This window comes from Bison bison, unplaced genomic scaffold (assembly GCF_000754665.1).
Source record: "Bison bison bison isolate TAMUID 2011002044 unplaced genomic scaffold, Bison_UMD1.0 scf7180017864061, whole genome shotgun sequence".
NCBI classification, from domain to species: domain Eukaryota; kingdom Metazoa; phylum Chordata; class Mammalia; order Artiodactyla; family Bovidae; genus Bison; species Bison bison.
Window position 1 is genome coordinate 7,621,643 of NW_011494633.1, and position 16,185 is coordinate 7,637,827.

At 48.1% G+C, this 16,185-nt stretch overlaps 1 protein-coding gene across 1 annotated transcript; it reads right to left on the minus strand.

Moving 5' to 3' along the window:
• Window positions 1-345: 345 nt before the first annotated feature.
• On the minus strand, window positions 346-15,916 carry SERPINA12 (serpin peptidase inhibitor, clade A (alpha-1 antiproteinase, antitrypsin), member 12). The gene is made up of 5 exons (XM_010836246.1): window positions 15,593-15,916; window positions 9,254-9,904; window positions 7,330-7,600; window positions 3,467-3,614; window positions 346-832 (listed from the first exon to the last, which is right to left on the minus strand). Exons 2-5 carry the CDS (start codon window positions 9,885-9,887, stop codon window positions 641-643), a joined length of 1,245 nt encoding a protein of 414 aa, XP_010834548.1. The 5' UTR covers window positions 9,888-9,904; window positions 15,593-15,916; the 3' UTR covers window positions 346-640.
• Between the last annotated feature and the right edge of the window lie 269 nt (window positions 15,917-16,185).

The window sequence follows — 16,185 nt, forward strand, 5'->3', positions numbered from 1 at the left end:
CTGTTTTGTCATCTGCCTGGATGCTTGGCTGAGCACAAAGCTCCCAAGGGGACCCTGTGCGGAGGATATCTGTGTAGCTCACATGCCAAACACCCAAGCCAAGGGCTCACAAAGGGGAACTAACTCTTCTCAAGTGGTGTGCTAGCCTCCTCGGAGCCCTGGAGAAGTATCATTGTCCTCAGTCTTGGTCTAGTTCTATGGGGAAACAAAGTGCGGAGAGCGTATGACTTTCCCAAAGACTCTTTGTTTCTGAGATTTGAGCCCAGGTCTCCTTCACTCTGAACCCCAGGCGGGTACTCTCCTTGGCTCACAGCATCCCCATATTATCCACCAACAGTCAGCAGATCTTGGGAGTGTTGTTTATTAAATCATAAAACCCCTCTGCCTACCAGGGGCGGGGGAGAAGGTTACTATCAACTGGGTGGGAATGGGGCATCTAATCCTGAAATTTGAATGGGCAGTGAGGGGGCTAAGGGGGGGAAATGGGGCCCAGAAGCCAGTGGTGCTGCCTCTTTGGACGGTGGTGTGGAGAGCTCAGGATAATGTGAGATGAGATAAGAAAGTCCCTGTGGTCTCAAGGAGACAAAACGCATCCAACCCCAGGACATAGCTGGGGTCTGCAGGAGGTCGGGTTTCTGCCTTATCTCCCAGAAGGATTAACAATCTTTCCAAAGAAGAGCAGGTTATTCATTTTAGTCTCCCAGATCATCAGCAGGAAGCGGTGGTTTATCTTGACCCGAATCGGTGTCTCCATGGGCAGCGTCTGCGCTCCGGAGCCCGCGGCTCCCTCTGTGCCCTTCTCATCCATCTTCAGGGTAGCCTTGTGCACCGCCTGCAGGAAACGGGAGTAGGGTCAGTGCTTGGGAAGCCACTTGGAGGCCCTGGATAGGCAAAAGCTAACAAGAGGCTGTGGAACAGAGCGCTTGCATGCGTGCTAAGTCGCTTCAGTCCTGTTCGACTCTTTGTGACCCTATGAGTGGTAGCCCACCAGCCTCCCCTGTCCATGAGATTCTCCAGGCAAGAGTGCTAGAACAGGTTGCCATGCCCTCCTCTGGGGGATCTTCCCAACCAAAGGATCAAATCCTCTTCTCTTACTTCTCCTGCTTTGACAGGCAGGTTCTTTACCACTAGCACCACCAGGGAAACCCTTGAAATGAAGTATTTCCTGCCATATCAATAAACAAGGATGTCAGAGCCATCAGCTATTCCGGCCCTCCAGATGGGACTTCCTGAGCCTGGGGGGCACTCAGAAAGAACAATGCCTAGGATCCAATGATGGTCAAGGAACTAAGGATGTGAAAAATCAAATCACAGGATGCTGGCCCCAGATAGCTGAGATACATATGAAAGGAATGATTTCAGTGAAGCCAGACTCTTGCATCTTCCCAGACAGAAAAACAGTAAATTCCTTAACTTGAAATCTCTGGTTTTCCTTAATTAACAATAATCTTTTGATGTTCAGACTACCTGCCCCTTGTCACCAACTTCTATATAACCTAACTCCTTCACCCCCCCACACCCCTACTTCCTCTGAACAGTTTTCTCAGGGTTACTTGAGATGCTGTCTTCCAGGCTTGCAGTCCTAAAAATTCCCACCGAATAAAACATAACTCTCAACTTGGAGACTGTGACTATCTTTTAAGTCAACAAGGCTCAGAGAAGAAGAGGCCTCTGCCTGAGTCACCCGGTAACTTGACTGGTGCCAGTGACCCCAGGGCTCACAGCTGCTCTGCTGTCATCAGTTAAGGATACTCAACAAGCAGATGCAGCTTGAAAGAAAAAGTGATGCAGGAGAGCATCAGTTACTGGGAGGGGAGACGGAGTGGGATTTTGTATGTTTCCCAAGACTCGCAGGGATTCATCAATGGTAGTAATTGCAGAAAGGCTGTGCTGAACTTTAGCTGGATGGGAGGGAGGTGAAGGCACCCCTGGCCCAAAGCAGCCAGCCCCTCTGGACTCCTTTCATCCTCCTGGTGGAATGTTAAGAGGGAGTCTGATTCCAGGGTGGCTGTTAGAGATAACTCAGGCCCCAGATCCACCCCAAAGGTATCAACATCCGTGAGGAAGTAATGGACACTGGAAAATTGATGGGCTTCTGTTAAATATTGATACATTTCATTCCATTCTGCTGCTGCTAAGTCCCTTCAGTCGTGTCCAACTCTTTGTGACCCCATGGACTGTAGCCCGCCAGGCTCCTCTGTCCATGGAATCCTCCAGGAAAGAACACTGGAGTGGGTTGCCAGGCCCTCCTCCAGGGGATCTTCCTAACTCAGGAATAGAACCCGAGTCTCTTACATCTCCTTCGTTGGCAGGTGGGTTCTTTACCACTAGCGTCATCTCACTCTGTTCTACAGAATGCTAATTATTTTACTGGCAAGTCAACAGTTGATGTCTACACATAGAATCACAGCTGTCAACTCCAGCCCCTAGACTCCATGCCTTCTCACCTCCCAGCCTTAGGCTGGGGTGCTTTCCTCCTGGAAGATCTTCCTCCCACCTGTCTCTGCTTGCTGAAATATTCCCTGATCTCAGTGCCCTTTGAACCTCAAAGTACGATTGCCATAAAAGTATGGATAAATTTGAATTTCCAGTTAAATTTGAATTTCAGATAAATGATGAAATTTTCAGCGTAAGTATATCCCATGCAATATTTAGGCTATACAAAAAAACATTCATTCATCACTTATATGAAATTTGAATTTCGCTGATGTCCTGTGTTTTATTAATTAAAGATTTTTTTTTTAAACGTGGACCATTTTTAAAGTCTTTACTGAATTTGTTACAACATTGCTTCTGGTCTATGTTTTGGTTTCTGGGGTCATGAGGCATGCTAGATCTTAGATCCCCCGGCCAGAGACTGAACCCTAACCCCCTGCATTGGAAGGCGAAGTCTTAACCACTGGACCACCAGGGCAGTCCCTGGTGTATTGCAGTCTGTCTGCTACATCTGGGCGCCTCCCCCCACCATCTGGTCCTTCTGACTGTCACCAGCAGGCAGGGGCTCAGCCTTGCTGGAGACCAAGGGGTCCTTAGCTTGCTTATCTCTACATTATGTAGAAAAATGTTCACAACTTACTCCTCACAAGCCTGGGTCACTTCTAGGCCTGACGACTGCTCCAAGCCTCCATCCATTGTTGCACTGAACCAACTTCCAAAGTAGGACTAGGAGATCGACAGGTCTGATTTTGAAGACTAGAAACATGAGGCTTGGGAGGGTACATGATTTGCCCAGGATGGACAGGGAGGCCTGGCGTGCTGTGACTCATGGGGTCGCAAAGAGTTGGACACGACTGAGCGACTGAACTGAACTGAACTGAACTGATAGGTGGTTCGGGGCAGTCAGGCTTGGCCTGAATGGTGGGGGCACTCTTGGCTTATGCAGCTGCTGTGAGAGTGTGTCTGGCCCGGGGCAGTAAGGCGGGTCCCTGAGCTGGAGGAGGGCCGCATCCCGGCCAGGCAGGCTTACCTCGCCCACTTTCAGGTTCCGATGAGGGGAGATCCTGGTGAGATCACCGTGTTCCTCAAAGATTTTGCTGATGCCCAGGTGGGAAAGCGTCTTCTTCAGGTCGTAGCTACTGGTGATGGTCAACCTGGGCACAAACACATCTGCGACCCTAGGGAGGACAAAGGGACAAAGATGAACAGCGGGGCCCTGCCGTTTTTCCAGGCAGGCTTTAGGATGGTGATGAGGCATCTGGCCTCCCAGCCCCCGAGGTCTCAGAATTTTTCTCTATCCACAGAATAAAGAGAGACTCCTTAAGCCTGGACTTAAAAAGAAGAAAAAAATTTAGTTGTGCCGGGTGGGGTCTACTTCCCTGACCAGGGATTGAACTGGGGCCTCCTACATCAGGAGCTCAGCCTTAACCACAGGACCATCAAAGAAGTCTCCTGGGATGGGTTGTTAAAACATCCAGGCTCTCTGACTTGCGTTCTTATTTTTCTATCAAACTACCCGAGCCCTCATCCACAGCAATGTCCCCGAGCCCCCCTGTCTCAGGACCCCTTCAGGGCAGCCATGGAGGGTCTCTCCACTATAGTCTCAGCCACACCCATGCGCTGAGCTGATGCCAGCAATCTGGTGCTCTCGAGGTAGCAAGGCCCTGAGATGGGAAGCTGGCAGAACTGAGTTCAGATCTACTCTGCCTTCCAGGAGCTCTGTGGTTGGGATCAGATGATGTCACCTCTTTAAGCCATTTGTATGAAAATGAGGACGGTGACCATGGCAACCACAGACCAGAAGGGGCTAAAGTGCGTGCCTCGTGCGTCCTGCTTCGGAGGCTCAGCAGTCAGAGAACAAGTGTTCATCCTCTCAGCCTTGAATGAGCCGCTTCAGATTCTCTGTGGTCGGGACCTGGGTTGGCGTCCCTGCCCTGGGGTCAGCCGTGCTGAAGCCCCTGTGGAACCTGGGTTCTTGTCCACGGGGTCACGGACCCCGTTTCTTTCTGCCTCTCCAAGGACCTCATTCCTGCCTATGTTTTCTTTTCCTCCTGCACAGTCCATAAATGGCTTCTACTGGACCGCCCTCAGTGGCAGACCGCAGGCTCGAACAACCCTCGTCCTCAGTTCAAAAGCAAAATCAATTCCCTTGGCCTCTAGTCACGTCTTCAGCTTCCAGCCCACGTCTTTCTTTCAGAGCAGAGAGGAAAACAAAACAAAACAAAACTTGTCCTCCCATTATTTGTTGCTGTTGTCTCTCAGTTGCTAAGTAGTATCCGACTCTTTTGCGACCCCATGGACTGCAGCCCCCCAGGTTCCTCTGTCCGTGGGATTTCCCAGGCAAGAATACTGGATTGCCATTTCCTTCTCTACGGGATTGTCTGGACCCAGGGATCGAATCCGCGGCTCCTGTGCTGGCAGGCAGATTCTTTACCACTGAGCCACTAGGGAGCCCACTTCCATTATTGGCTCAGACCATTTTCCAGAGCGGCCACTGACCTTGGCTTGTTAGAGCCAGAGGCCAAAAATCAGGAAGTGGCACCTGATAGTCAATCCATTCTGAAGCATTCCCACCCAGATCCATGCCCTCTGCCCTCCCCTCCATCCCTGGGTGCTCCTTCTCTCATCCTTTGCTGGCTCCACCTCCTCGCCTGTCGCTCACCATTGAAGTGCTCCCAGCCTGCCTCCCACCAGGTCCTCCTTTCTTTTGTTTTTTTTCCCCCATCATCTGTTCTATCTTTTTTCCCTCTTGGGGGATTTCATTCTGCGCCTTGGATTTTAACATCCACAATAGGCCCAATGACTCTCAAACTTACCTTTCCACTTATCTGTTCATTTGACACAAGCTTATTTAGTGCCTACTGTATACCAGGCTCTGTTCTACATGCTTAGATGCATTTAGAACAGGCAAAAATCCATGCTCTTGAACTTGTGCTGTACTAGGGAAGAAAGACAATAAAACCATCACAACAAAAGGGAGACAAAGAGTAGATACATGGACTGGGAGTCTCAGTAAGTGCCATGGGAAAAATACACAGATTGACTTGGGGATCAGGAATGCTGGAGTAAAGGGAAAGGCTGAGCAAGCTTTCAAGGGGGCAGAGGAGTCCGGCAAGTTTCTTTTTTGTGTGTGTGTGGTTATTATTATTTTTTTTTTCTGAATGAAATGGGGAGTCATAGTAGAGTTAGACTTTATCGTTCAGAAATAGAATTTCTCTCCCATGAGCTGGCAGCTAAATCTGGATATCTAAGACGCGTTCTTCAATTTCTCCAAAGACTTGTTCCCATGTGAAGGAAACTCTGTTGGTTCACTTATCATTCATGGACAGCCCAGCTCAGTCCTAGCATTGTGTCTGCCTCTCTTAGAACCCTCCGCCACTCCTGACAGCATGTTGGGCGTGGCAGAGGTTCTCAGAAAAGGACTTTTGGATGGAGAATTATGGTGGAGCCAAGGTGGAAGAGAGAACAAAAGGACCAAGGAGATATCCTGACATTGTTTCTACCAAAGTAGAAGCTCCCCTTTCCATCTCATAGACCCACTGAAATGGAGCAGGGCCCTGTGGTCTCTTCCCTGCACGTCCTCCACCTGCTTTTTGTCTGTGGGAAAACTTTAGCCAAAGAATAAGTTTAATCAGAGAAGTGAGAAAAAGGCAGAAACAAAGGAAGGCAGTCAAATGAGACCAAATAATTATAGTTTAATCATCAAACAAGGTCAAAGACTTTTAGTTCCTCTCAAGGGCTCAGATAATATTCTGAACCATATCCTTCGAGCTGTCTTGTAGATACTGACAATGCTACCAGGTAGAAGCAGTTAGCTACATGATGATCAGACGATAGCCATGACACAAGTGGTCACAGTTCCGAGAACTGGCCTCAAAGAAAAGGGAACAAACCAACCCTGGATCTGAAGACTTAAAACAATCAAGATGATGATCAGACCACTGATGACCAATTTCAACATGACTGCCAGAGGTTTCTGCATGGAGCCCCCTCCCTCCTTCTATAAAAGCTCTTGGTCACTGATTGTCAATCGGCCTTTAGACAGCAGTCTGCCCTTCCTCCCATTCCCTGCCCCACTGCTGGCATCCAAAGTAAAGTAAACATTTATTCCCATCAATTTGTCTCTTTATTGGCTTTTGAGGAGTGAGCAGCAAGACCTCCAGTTTTGGTAATATCACCACGTCTCCTGGCTGCCACAGACCCTGTCCTAGCCCAGAAGCCTTCAAGGCGCCTTGCAGGTCTACACTGATGTCAACTCCTCAGTTCTTAATTCTAGCTCTCATCCTTCCCAAGAAAAGCTGTCAGTAGGCTCGTGCCTGGGTGAGATTCTGGAGGCTTACCTTAAATCTGTTCTAATTTTATGTTTGAAAAGAAAAGTATTTAGTGACTTCAGTCCCTCAACTACTATTAATACAACTTACTTGGCTCATCCTTCACTGGTTTCATTATGACACCACGGTTGAAAACATCCTATGTACAATGTACAACTCACAGCTCCCTTGGACACCCCACTTGGGCTTGTCCTCACCTAGGGCACCTCACCTAGGGTTTCTCCTCCTTCTGCCTAGGATTCTGTCTCTCCTCATCCTTCCATATGTACTGCTATTCAGCCTTGAAGATGTGGCACCAATGCCACCTACTCCATGAAGCCCTCCCTGATCACCACTGCCCACCAAGTTGCTTCATCCTCTGCACTCTTACAATGTTTAAGCATCTACATTTCTATGACTTGTTCTCTAGCATACTTCCTACCAAAATATAAATTCATCATGGAGCCCAGAATGGGCTTATCCATGGGGTAAGAGCTCAATGAATCTGAGAAAGAAGAAGCAAAGACAATGGAGGAGAGGGAGGAAGATGGAAGGTACTGCATACGTCAGGTACCCTCCTTACCTTCGTACGAGTAACTTCTTCCATCTGGCAAAAGTGTCCGGCCCCAGGGCTTGCTCCACTTGCTTCATTCTGCCCTCCTCAGGAAGAACAAAGATGGTCGTGAAGTTGCTCTGGTAAGGCATTTCCAGGATGGTGCAGGAAAGCTGGTCGTCATGCCCCACTTTATACATGCCCACACGGAACATCATGGGCACCTTCACGGTCTTGTTTCTGTCCAGAATGAAATCTTCCTCTTTCGTTTCCTTTGGGTCAAACTCATGTTGCCACCTGGCTTAAGATGGAAGAATAACAGAGTGACGTAAGTGTCCTGAGGGAGAAGGGGCTACTGGATCCTGTTAACCATGGGGTCTCTGTCCCCACGGACTTAAAGAAGGAGTTTGGTTGCTCTGGTGTATCAGAGCCGGTGCACAGGAATCCTTGGCCTCATGCCATGCCCTGAACACCTCAGGGGATGTGAGCTTGGTCCCAGTTATCATTTATTCCAGTAAAGCCAAGACCAGGGCTGCTGACTAAGAGGGGAACTTCAGACTTCCCCAAGCCTCAAGGCTCCTGAGGCTGAGAAAGCCTGTGGATTCTGTTACAGAAGCACACCCTGGATCACACTTAGTGGAGGCTATTTGGGTCTGAGTGAAAATTCTCACATCTACTCCAAGCAGCCCTGGAGAAGCCCCTCTCATGTAGGACTAAGAAAACTAAACTAACAGACTGCCCTTGGGAGCATGCTGAAGTGCAGTGAACTCTTAAAACTGGGCATTTTGATTCTCTATTTTTGACCCAGAGACCTCTCTGATGGCATAAACTCAGACCTGGGTCTCTTCACTTACTACCCTCAGAGCCCCCAATATAAGGCCCTTAGGTCCAACTCCCCAAGCTCAAATGTCTGGCTTTATTGCCAGACAAAACCTTGGTCAAGTGTCTCAACCTCCCTGGGTTTCAGTGTCCTTGTTTGCCAGCTGGGGGTATTGATGGGAATCTCACAGGGCTGCTGTGAGACTCGGTGGGGAAGGGCAGCACAGCTCAGTGACTGCGGGTAGGTAAGTGTTGAGTGGATGCTAGGCACCGTCACATCACTGTCGCTATGGTTCTTGCTGTCATACAGAGGACGTAGGGACTTTGGGAAATTCCTAATTTTCCTTTCTTCCCTGCTTTGGACAGTCTACCATTAGCCCTCCTGTTTTACCCCATAACCATCAATCTCCTTGTGGATTTTGGGAGAGCTGAACTTCCATATTCAGGATCATGTTGTTGACAGCCCCAACAGCCTTGCCTGGTCTTAGGGATGTTGGCTTCTCATTCTCACCTATGTTGGCCAATATTTGTGTGTGTGTGCTGTGACTGGGTGTGTATCGTGTGGTAGATGCAGCTTGAATTAGGGAATATACTTTCATCTTCTTTTTCAATACCTCACCCTCAGACTTGTGGAGTCTATAACATATGGTGAGAAGACCAAGGCACCTACCAATGTGATCATGGTCACAGTGTGACCATCAACACGGTCACCATCCTGGGCATCTACTTGGAGTTATGAAAACCATAGCCATCAGGTCAAGAGAAGTGGATTCTACTCCTGACTTTCATTAGCTGGCTTTGTAGCTTTGAGTAAATTAATTAATCTCGCTCTGAATTTCACTTTCCTGATCTAAGAAATGGGGAAAAGGATGACACTTCAACCTCTACAACCAATGTTGTCTTAGGATAATCAGTAACCATAAAAATGCACATATGAGGCATTCATTTATCATTCATTTTCACTTTGAATCCTAATAACCACCCTATCAGCTATGTATCAAGGTACTCCTTTTTCAGACATGAGAAGTAGGATTCAAAGAGAGCAATTACATGTGACTTCAGGGTCACAGAGCAAGTAAGTGGACAACCATTGAATCTGACTCAAGTCTACATGCCAACATACTCTAAGCCTTACCTTGAAAGAAAATATAGTTGATAAGAAGCATCACAGTGCCAGGGTCTATATTCTTGACTAGGTTGTTGATTTTCCCCTGGGTTTTCTGACTGACATAGTTATTGATCTGCTTCTGAGCATTTTCTGAGTTCCGGAAGTTGGTGGGGATGGTGTCTGCCTTGTACATATTCCTGACTTCTGTCAGAAACTTCTGCTTGGGCTTTACCTTCTGGTCAATAAACAAGGCATTCCCGAGCCCCAGCCTTTGGTCCTGGTTCCTCTGATTCAGCCTGTGTATGAGGTAATGGAAGGCTTCATGGAGGTCTTTCTCAGGGATGTTCCTGAAGTTGAAGCCCTCCTTGATCTCAGCCAGGGTGGAGTCCTGGGCACCCAGAGACAGCATGGAGAAGGCCATAGAGATGCTCCAGGGGGAGAATAAGATGTTATTGTCAGGGCTGCTGAAGGACAGTTTCTTAAACAGCTTGAGTCCAAAGTCTGCGTTTCGCTTTGCGAGCTCTTGAGCTGTCCCCTTTCCCTTCTCTACTTGGCCCTGACTCACAGCTTCATGATTCTCTGGAGAGAAGTTGGACTTCAGAAGACCTTCCACAGTGAGGAGGCCAGCCAGAAGCAGGCCCAGGCCCAGAAAGGGGTTCATTTTTCTTGGAGCTTGTCCTGTTGAGTAGTAGACCCAAGGTTAGCAGAAAAGAGAACAAAAGAACTCCATTACCCCTGTCTTATCCACAAGGAAGACCAATGAAAGAAGTGATACTGTGACCAGCGTGTACTGGGCATAGCAGTTCATAAATGCTTTGACATTCATTACAACGTCTAGCCTTTGCAATCACCTCGGAGACTAGAAATGATGACATGAATAAGAAGTCTGAGTGTAGAGGATAGCTCTTGCTCACCCCTTCCCATGTCTTATAGTAACAGGATCTCAGTTCGTTTAAGGAATTGCTTCCTTCTCTACACTGGATCACAGTAAGAATAATCCATGGTGTGGGCATCTGACCCAAGCTAAGTCATCATAGTACTCCATCCCCCTGCCACCGAGTACTTAAGGAATGAGAAGGGGACAAAAGTCGGATCAATCAGTGTCTTTCTTTGAGAATGCAAAGTCCATTTTATCTCTGGGGTAACTGGCTTAATGTTAAAACCTGGGACCTGAATGTGAACAAGACATCCACATATAGAAGGAAAGGTGAGAGAGAGAGACAGAGAGAGAGATGGAAAGACAGACGGAAGGAGAGAAAGGAGAATATGTATTTGGTGACATCTTTGAAGTTCCTGGATTGACCTTTACCTGCAGCCCACCCACTTCCATTTTTCCAAGTTATAAGAGCAAATGAATATCCCTTTTAGAGCTGGCTGGCTTGAGTTGGTTTATTTTTCCTTACAACCAGAGCTAAATTTTCCTAGAGAGGAGAGGGGAGCTGTGAGCTGGTAGCAGCCAATGCTCACAGCATCACCAGCCCCAGGGACGTGCACCAGTTAGGCTCCTTTCAATTGACTGAAAGAGAGAATAAATGAAGAGTGACCCATGGACAGAGGAGCCTGGTAGGCTGCAGTCCATGGGGTCGCTGGGAGTCGGACACGACTGAGCAACTTCACTGTCACTTTTCACTTTCATGCATTGGAGAAGGAAAAGGCAACCCACTCCAGTGTTCTTGCCTGGAGAATCCCAGGGACGGGGGAGTCTGGTGGGTTGCTGTCTATGGGGTCGCACAGAGTCGGACACAACTGAAGCAACTTAGCAGCAACAGCAGCAGCACAAGGCCTCACCGAGGAGAGCCCCATATCCTCACTTTTTTCATGCCCCCAAACCCTCTATGCCCAGGTCCTGTGGATACAGCCATCTTCACAGCAGACATGAGTCTTCAGGAAGCTTGGGACCCTGCGTCTGAAAATTCTATTAGATACTGCCTTTGCTTGCCATGATCCCTTTCTGTCTTCCAAAGGAAACTTTTTTTCAGGTATCTACCCTTCCCTTGGGCAGCTCACATTCCTCAGGGACAGGACCCCAACTCCACCTCTAAGGATAGCCCTGAATGGGGCAGGTAACCTCCACTCTTCTACTGCTGACCGGGGCCTGAGCCAGGCCTAATCCAGTCAGCGCACAGAGAGTTTCTCTTGTTAGTTTTCAGAGAGGGACAGAGGACTTAAGTGATCCAGTGAGGGGTTATCTCAGGGTTCCTTGCTGGAATGTTGGGGTGCTGTTTTCCTCTCTCCTCCTCTGGATGTCCTGATCAGGGAGATGTAGACCCAGGGACAACCATAGCCCTTAGTCCCATGAGGGGAATGACTCCAGGGCAAACCCAGAACATAAATAGGGTGCCTACAAGGGCTTTGCTGAGAAACTGAGGTTGGGGTCCCAGAGTAAGCTCACCTGGAGCCCACTGTACCCTAAGACTTTCCATGATGCCAGTGTGCGATATGTGGTCAGTTACCTCAAGGCAAAAGAATCCTAGCAAATGCAAGTTTTGTTTTATTTCAAATGTTGGGACTACCAGGCAGACAAGAGTCTTGACTCTGATGTGTGACACTGAGGAAGCGCCTTCCCCTCTCTGAGCCTGGGTGATCTTCAAATACCTTTCACTCCTAATGACTCACTGTTTAGTAAAAATTAAAGACAGTCAATGATGAACCAGGGCTCCAGGGGCTGTCTGAAAATAGAGTATAGAAATGAAGATCAGTAAAATTCCCAGGGTTGTTTCAGATAAAGGGAAGAAAACAAGAAAATGGAAAAGATTCAATGTCTCAGGGTAGTGGGCTGGACCATACAAAGACTTCCTGGATTAAAAATAGAAGTTTTTCCTATCCAGAGGGGCAGGCCACGTATGCATTATTTTCCAATGCCTGGGAATGAAGAAGTGAAGACGTGGCTGTCAAGGAGCTGAGAGAACACTCTAGCAGCAGGATGACGAGCCAGGTGGGTTGGGAAGCGGTTTGAGCACCTTGCCCTGGGAGCCGAGCACGGATCAGGGCAGGACAGGGCCAGAACTTGGAGCAGGGAAAGGAAACTGCTGGAACTCCATCCCAGAAGCACAGATGACTCACATGCATAGTTCTACAGTGATGCCCTGTCAGTGACCCCCAAAGTCGATTCCCTACTTCACTGAGTTTCAGGAATAAGATCTGACTATTGGAATAAGACCTGGAGAAGGGAATGGCTACCCACTCCAGTATTCTTGCCTGGAGAATTCCATGGACAGAGGGGCCTGATGGGCTACAGTCCATGGGATTGCAAGAGTTGGACACGACTGAGTGACTAACACACTCACAGGGCATAGGAAGTCTGGATATTGGTCTTCTCTGGCTTATGTGTTTGTTCAGTGACTCCCCAGAAAACTTTACAGAGCCTCCACATTTGCATCTAATAAATGGGAAGGAGGGATATCCTACCCTTCTCCCCACTGGATGCTGCTACTCAGCTCGCTGCGCCCACCCCTTAGGACACAGCCCACCCTGCCAAGCCTTAGCGTCCCCTGCCTCTGTAACCTGTGTCACAGCGGTCCCCACAGGCCTCCGACTTAGGCTCATGCAGTGCTGACAGTCTGGCCTTCCTCCCCAGCAAGCAGCCCACTCTACCCCCCAGTTCTGGGCCCTTCCATCTGTCATCACAGGCCCTAAATCGACCTGAACTCGTCAGATGGGTACCAGTCCCAGATGCCTGAAGAGGCCACTTTTTTTATCCCATCAATTAAAATACCCGAGGGACTGGTTATTTCCCAATAAGTTGATAGATTGTCCAAGTTGAGCAAGTCTTTGCTCATTTTTATTTTGGGGTGTGTGTGTTTGGTAGTCAAATGAAATATTGGGTTGGTCAAAAAGTTTGTTTGAATTTTTCCTTATTCTACGGAAAAACCCGAGTGAACTTTTTGGCCAACCCAATAAAATAGGTAAATAAAATAAAGGAAAAGAGCAAACTGGAAACCTAACTTTGTAGACTACACAGGGGGCAGATAAATCTGTAGCAGAATTTCAGCTCATCTGTGACCATCTTGGTTTTACATTCCCTAGTAATGTGGGAAAAAAAATTTCTTCTCTTACTAGTAGTAATAGCGTGGCATGGACTCAGGACTTACTTATCCTAAAGACAGATGCAAACCAAATATATTCCAGGTATAAACCTGAAGCCCTTTGGACTAGCAGTTCAGGTGCTTGAAGTCTACCTATGGGGTGGGGGTAGGTTTACTCATGGAAGGGCAAGGCAGCCGGCACTGCATTTACCCGCAACACCATCCTGCCAAGCCCAGTAACTGGAATCTCCTTATCACAGCAACTCAGGGAGGGCGTGAAAGTGGAAGTGTTAGCTGCTCAGTCGTGTCTGACTCTTTGCAACCCCATGGACTGTGGTCCACCGGTCTCCTCTGTCCCTGGAATTCTCCAGGCAAGAATACTGGAGTGGATTGCCATTCCCTTCTCCAGGGGATCTTCCTGACCCAGGAACTGAACCCAGATCTCCTGCACTGTAGGCAGATTCTTTACTGTCTGAGCTACCAGAGGGCAGTGAGCTAAAATAGCACTTTTAACAATAAGAATAGTTGTAATTTTGCAAAGTGCTTTCATCCTTGTTATCACCAGTAGTTTGAGGAAACAGCACTAACAAAGGGAGCACACACAGGGTACAGCAGAACAGTTCCATGCATGGAGCTTCAGAGCCATTGTCTTCAAAGAGAAGAGACCTCCACCCACCCTCCTCAGATCTCCTGTCTCCTCCCTGTCTGCTCTATTTCTCTTCCCTGTGATAAAACTGAACAACAAGGAAAAGTTTAGGCAGTATCCGTCCTCGTCAAAGTTTAGGATGCTTGGGGCGAGCTCCCATCCCCTAAAACTCGAGCCCTAATGAGTGAGAGCCACCAGCCCAAGGGCCGCACTCAAGTGAGGGGGTTGTTGTTGTTGTTCAGTCACTGAATCGTGTCCAGCTCTTTGTGACCCCATGGACTTCAGCACACCAGGCTTCCCTGTCCCTCACCATCTCCCAGAGGTGGTGGGGGTCTCTGTCTTCAAAGGCTGGACACAGGCATCCTGCTCCATCCCAAGGAACCCCAGGCCCTCAGAGATCCCAGCTTTTCTCCAAGCCTTTCCAAAGTTCTCCATAGAGTGCACAAGACCTGGATAAACTCAGAAGGCACCTGAGGGACACTTCCTTCCTAAAGATGTACCTTAGCATCCCAAAAGACCAGCACAAAAGCCCCACACCAGAGGAGACATCTCAGGCATGCTCTGTGGTCCAACCTGCTTTAAGGGATTGATATTGTTAAAAGAGATCACTCTGGACATATTAGAAGTTATTATTTTTCAAAGCAAGTTTAGAACTCAGTGGAGGTGAGACATATCCTCCTTCCCCTGTTGGAAGTGACAGAAGACCGATCCATGAAAGAACTCTAGTGACTATGGCAACAGACTTCATTCTCCTTCCCGGGAAGAAGAGGCTGAAACACAGGTCCATCATCTCATCTCTGGATTTACCCTGGAGATTTCTGCTTTCATCTTTTTAAGAACTATTTTGAGCCCTTGCTATGCATTAGGCACTAGGGCATTTGAGCAGTCCCCAAGAAGTGGTCCATGCCAATGCTGCTGACTAGCCCATGGTCTCCTTTGAAACCCAAGCATGGAGCTCCCTCTATTAAGGCAGTGTCAACAGCCATCCCCAAAGACTTCTCCAAATCCTCAACCACTTTCCAGTTCTTTGCCTAGCCTGTTCCTCCTACCTTATGACTTCATTCTAGGATGAGGGATTATGTGGGTTGAATGACCATCGACTTTGGGCCACTTGTGCTATAAAGGGAAACCAAGGCCCTGAGTGGACAAAGGAGCTATCTGAGGTCAAAACATGCATTCTGATGGGTCAGAACAGGGATCTAATCTATTAAGACAATTCTGCAAAAATTCATGAGATGGGCTGCTTGGCCTCACTTTCTCCATGGAATAGTTGTTGTTTGTTGTTCAGTCGGCCAACTCATGTCCAACTCTTTGTGACCCCATGGTCTGTAGCACGCCAGGCTCTCCTGTCCTTCAGTCTCTCCTGGAGTTTGCTCAAACTCATGTCCATTGAGTCAGTGATACCATCCAACCATCTCATACTCTGTCACCCACTTCTCCTCCTGCCCTCACTCTTTCCCAGCATCAGAGTCTTTTCCAATGCTGGAATAGTACATGGATGGATGCAGCCTCTGTCCTTGGGAAGAGATAAAGATATACAAAAAGCTCACAGACAGGACTGGCTATGGCCAGAACTACAGGGAAGACACAGACCCGATTTGGAAGGGTCTCTTGATCTTCCTAGGCAATCCCCATCCCCACACCCTCTAGAAAAGCACAAGAGATAGACATCTGGGAAAATGATCAGGGCCTCACCTGATCAGCACCCTCTCCAAAAGAGGGGTTTCCAAGCTCTAGAACTCCTCCAGAATTTTCTTCTAGACAACCCTTCCAGGACTCGACTGTACCCTCCTTCAAGCTGAAGCAAACTTTGTGTGGAATAAATAAGAAGCAGTTGACCTTTTCAAAGAGAAGGTCTCATACTCACAGTACATTCAGAAGAAATCTACGCAGCCAGACAAATGGATCTGCTTTTCTTGCTTTATTATTTATACTTCCATGGCCTCTTGGAAAAGTAGACCATAGGCCAATAAAATTAGATGGCCTGATTGGGCAGATGATGGAGGTTCCAAAGTAAAGGCCACACCACTTCCTCCAGGGCTTCTCATCTCAGGAGGCAGCTGCCTGATATTTAGACCACACCCACTGGGGTGTGGCTTCCCTAATGAAGTCCATTCATAACTTTTGCAACTATTATATTTCCCAATCATGCTGGCCCTGCAACCTGGGGTATTCTACCGGTAGATCATTCTGTAGTTCTGATGCTAAATATTCGACCCAAATATCACCACTGTCATCAGTGGGAGGAGGTGGAAAACAGGATTTTCTGGTCTCTAACTCCCGTTTCT

Coding starts and splice junctions, on each gene's coding strand:
- SERPINA12 (XM_010836246.1), bottom strand. CDS start 9,887: ATGAACCCCTTTCTGGGCCTGGGCCTGCTTCTGGCTGGCCTCCTCACT. Junction 7,601..9,253: donor CAACTATATTTTCTTTCAAG/GTAAGGCTTAGA, acceptor TTCCATCTTAAG/CCAGGTGGCAACATGAGTTT. Junction 833..3,466: donor GGAACCTGAAAGTGGGCGAG/GTAAGCCTGCCT, acceptor CGTTTCCTGCAG/GCGGTGCACAAGGCTACCCT.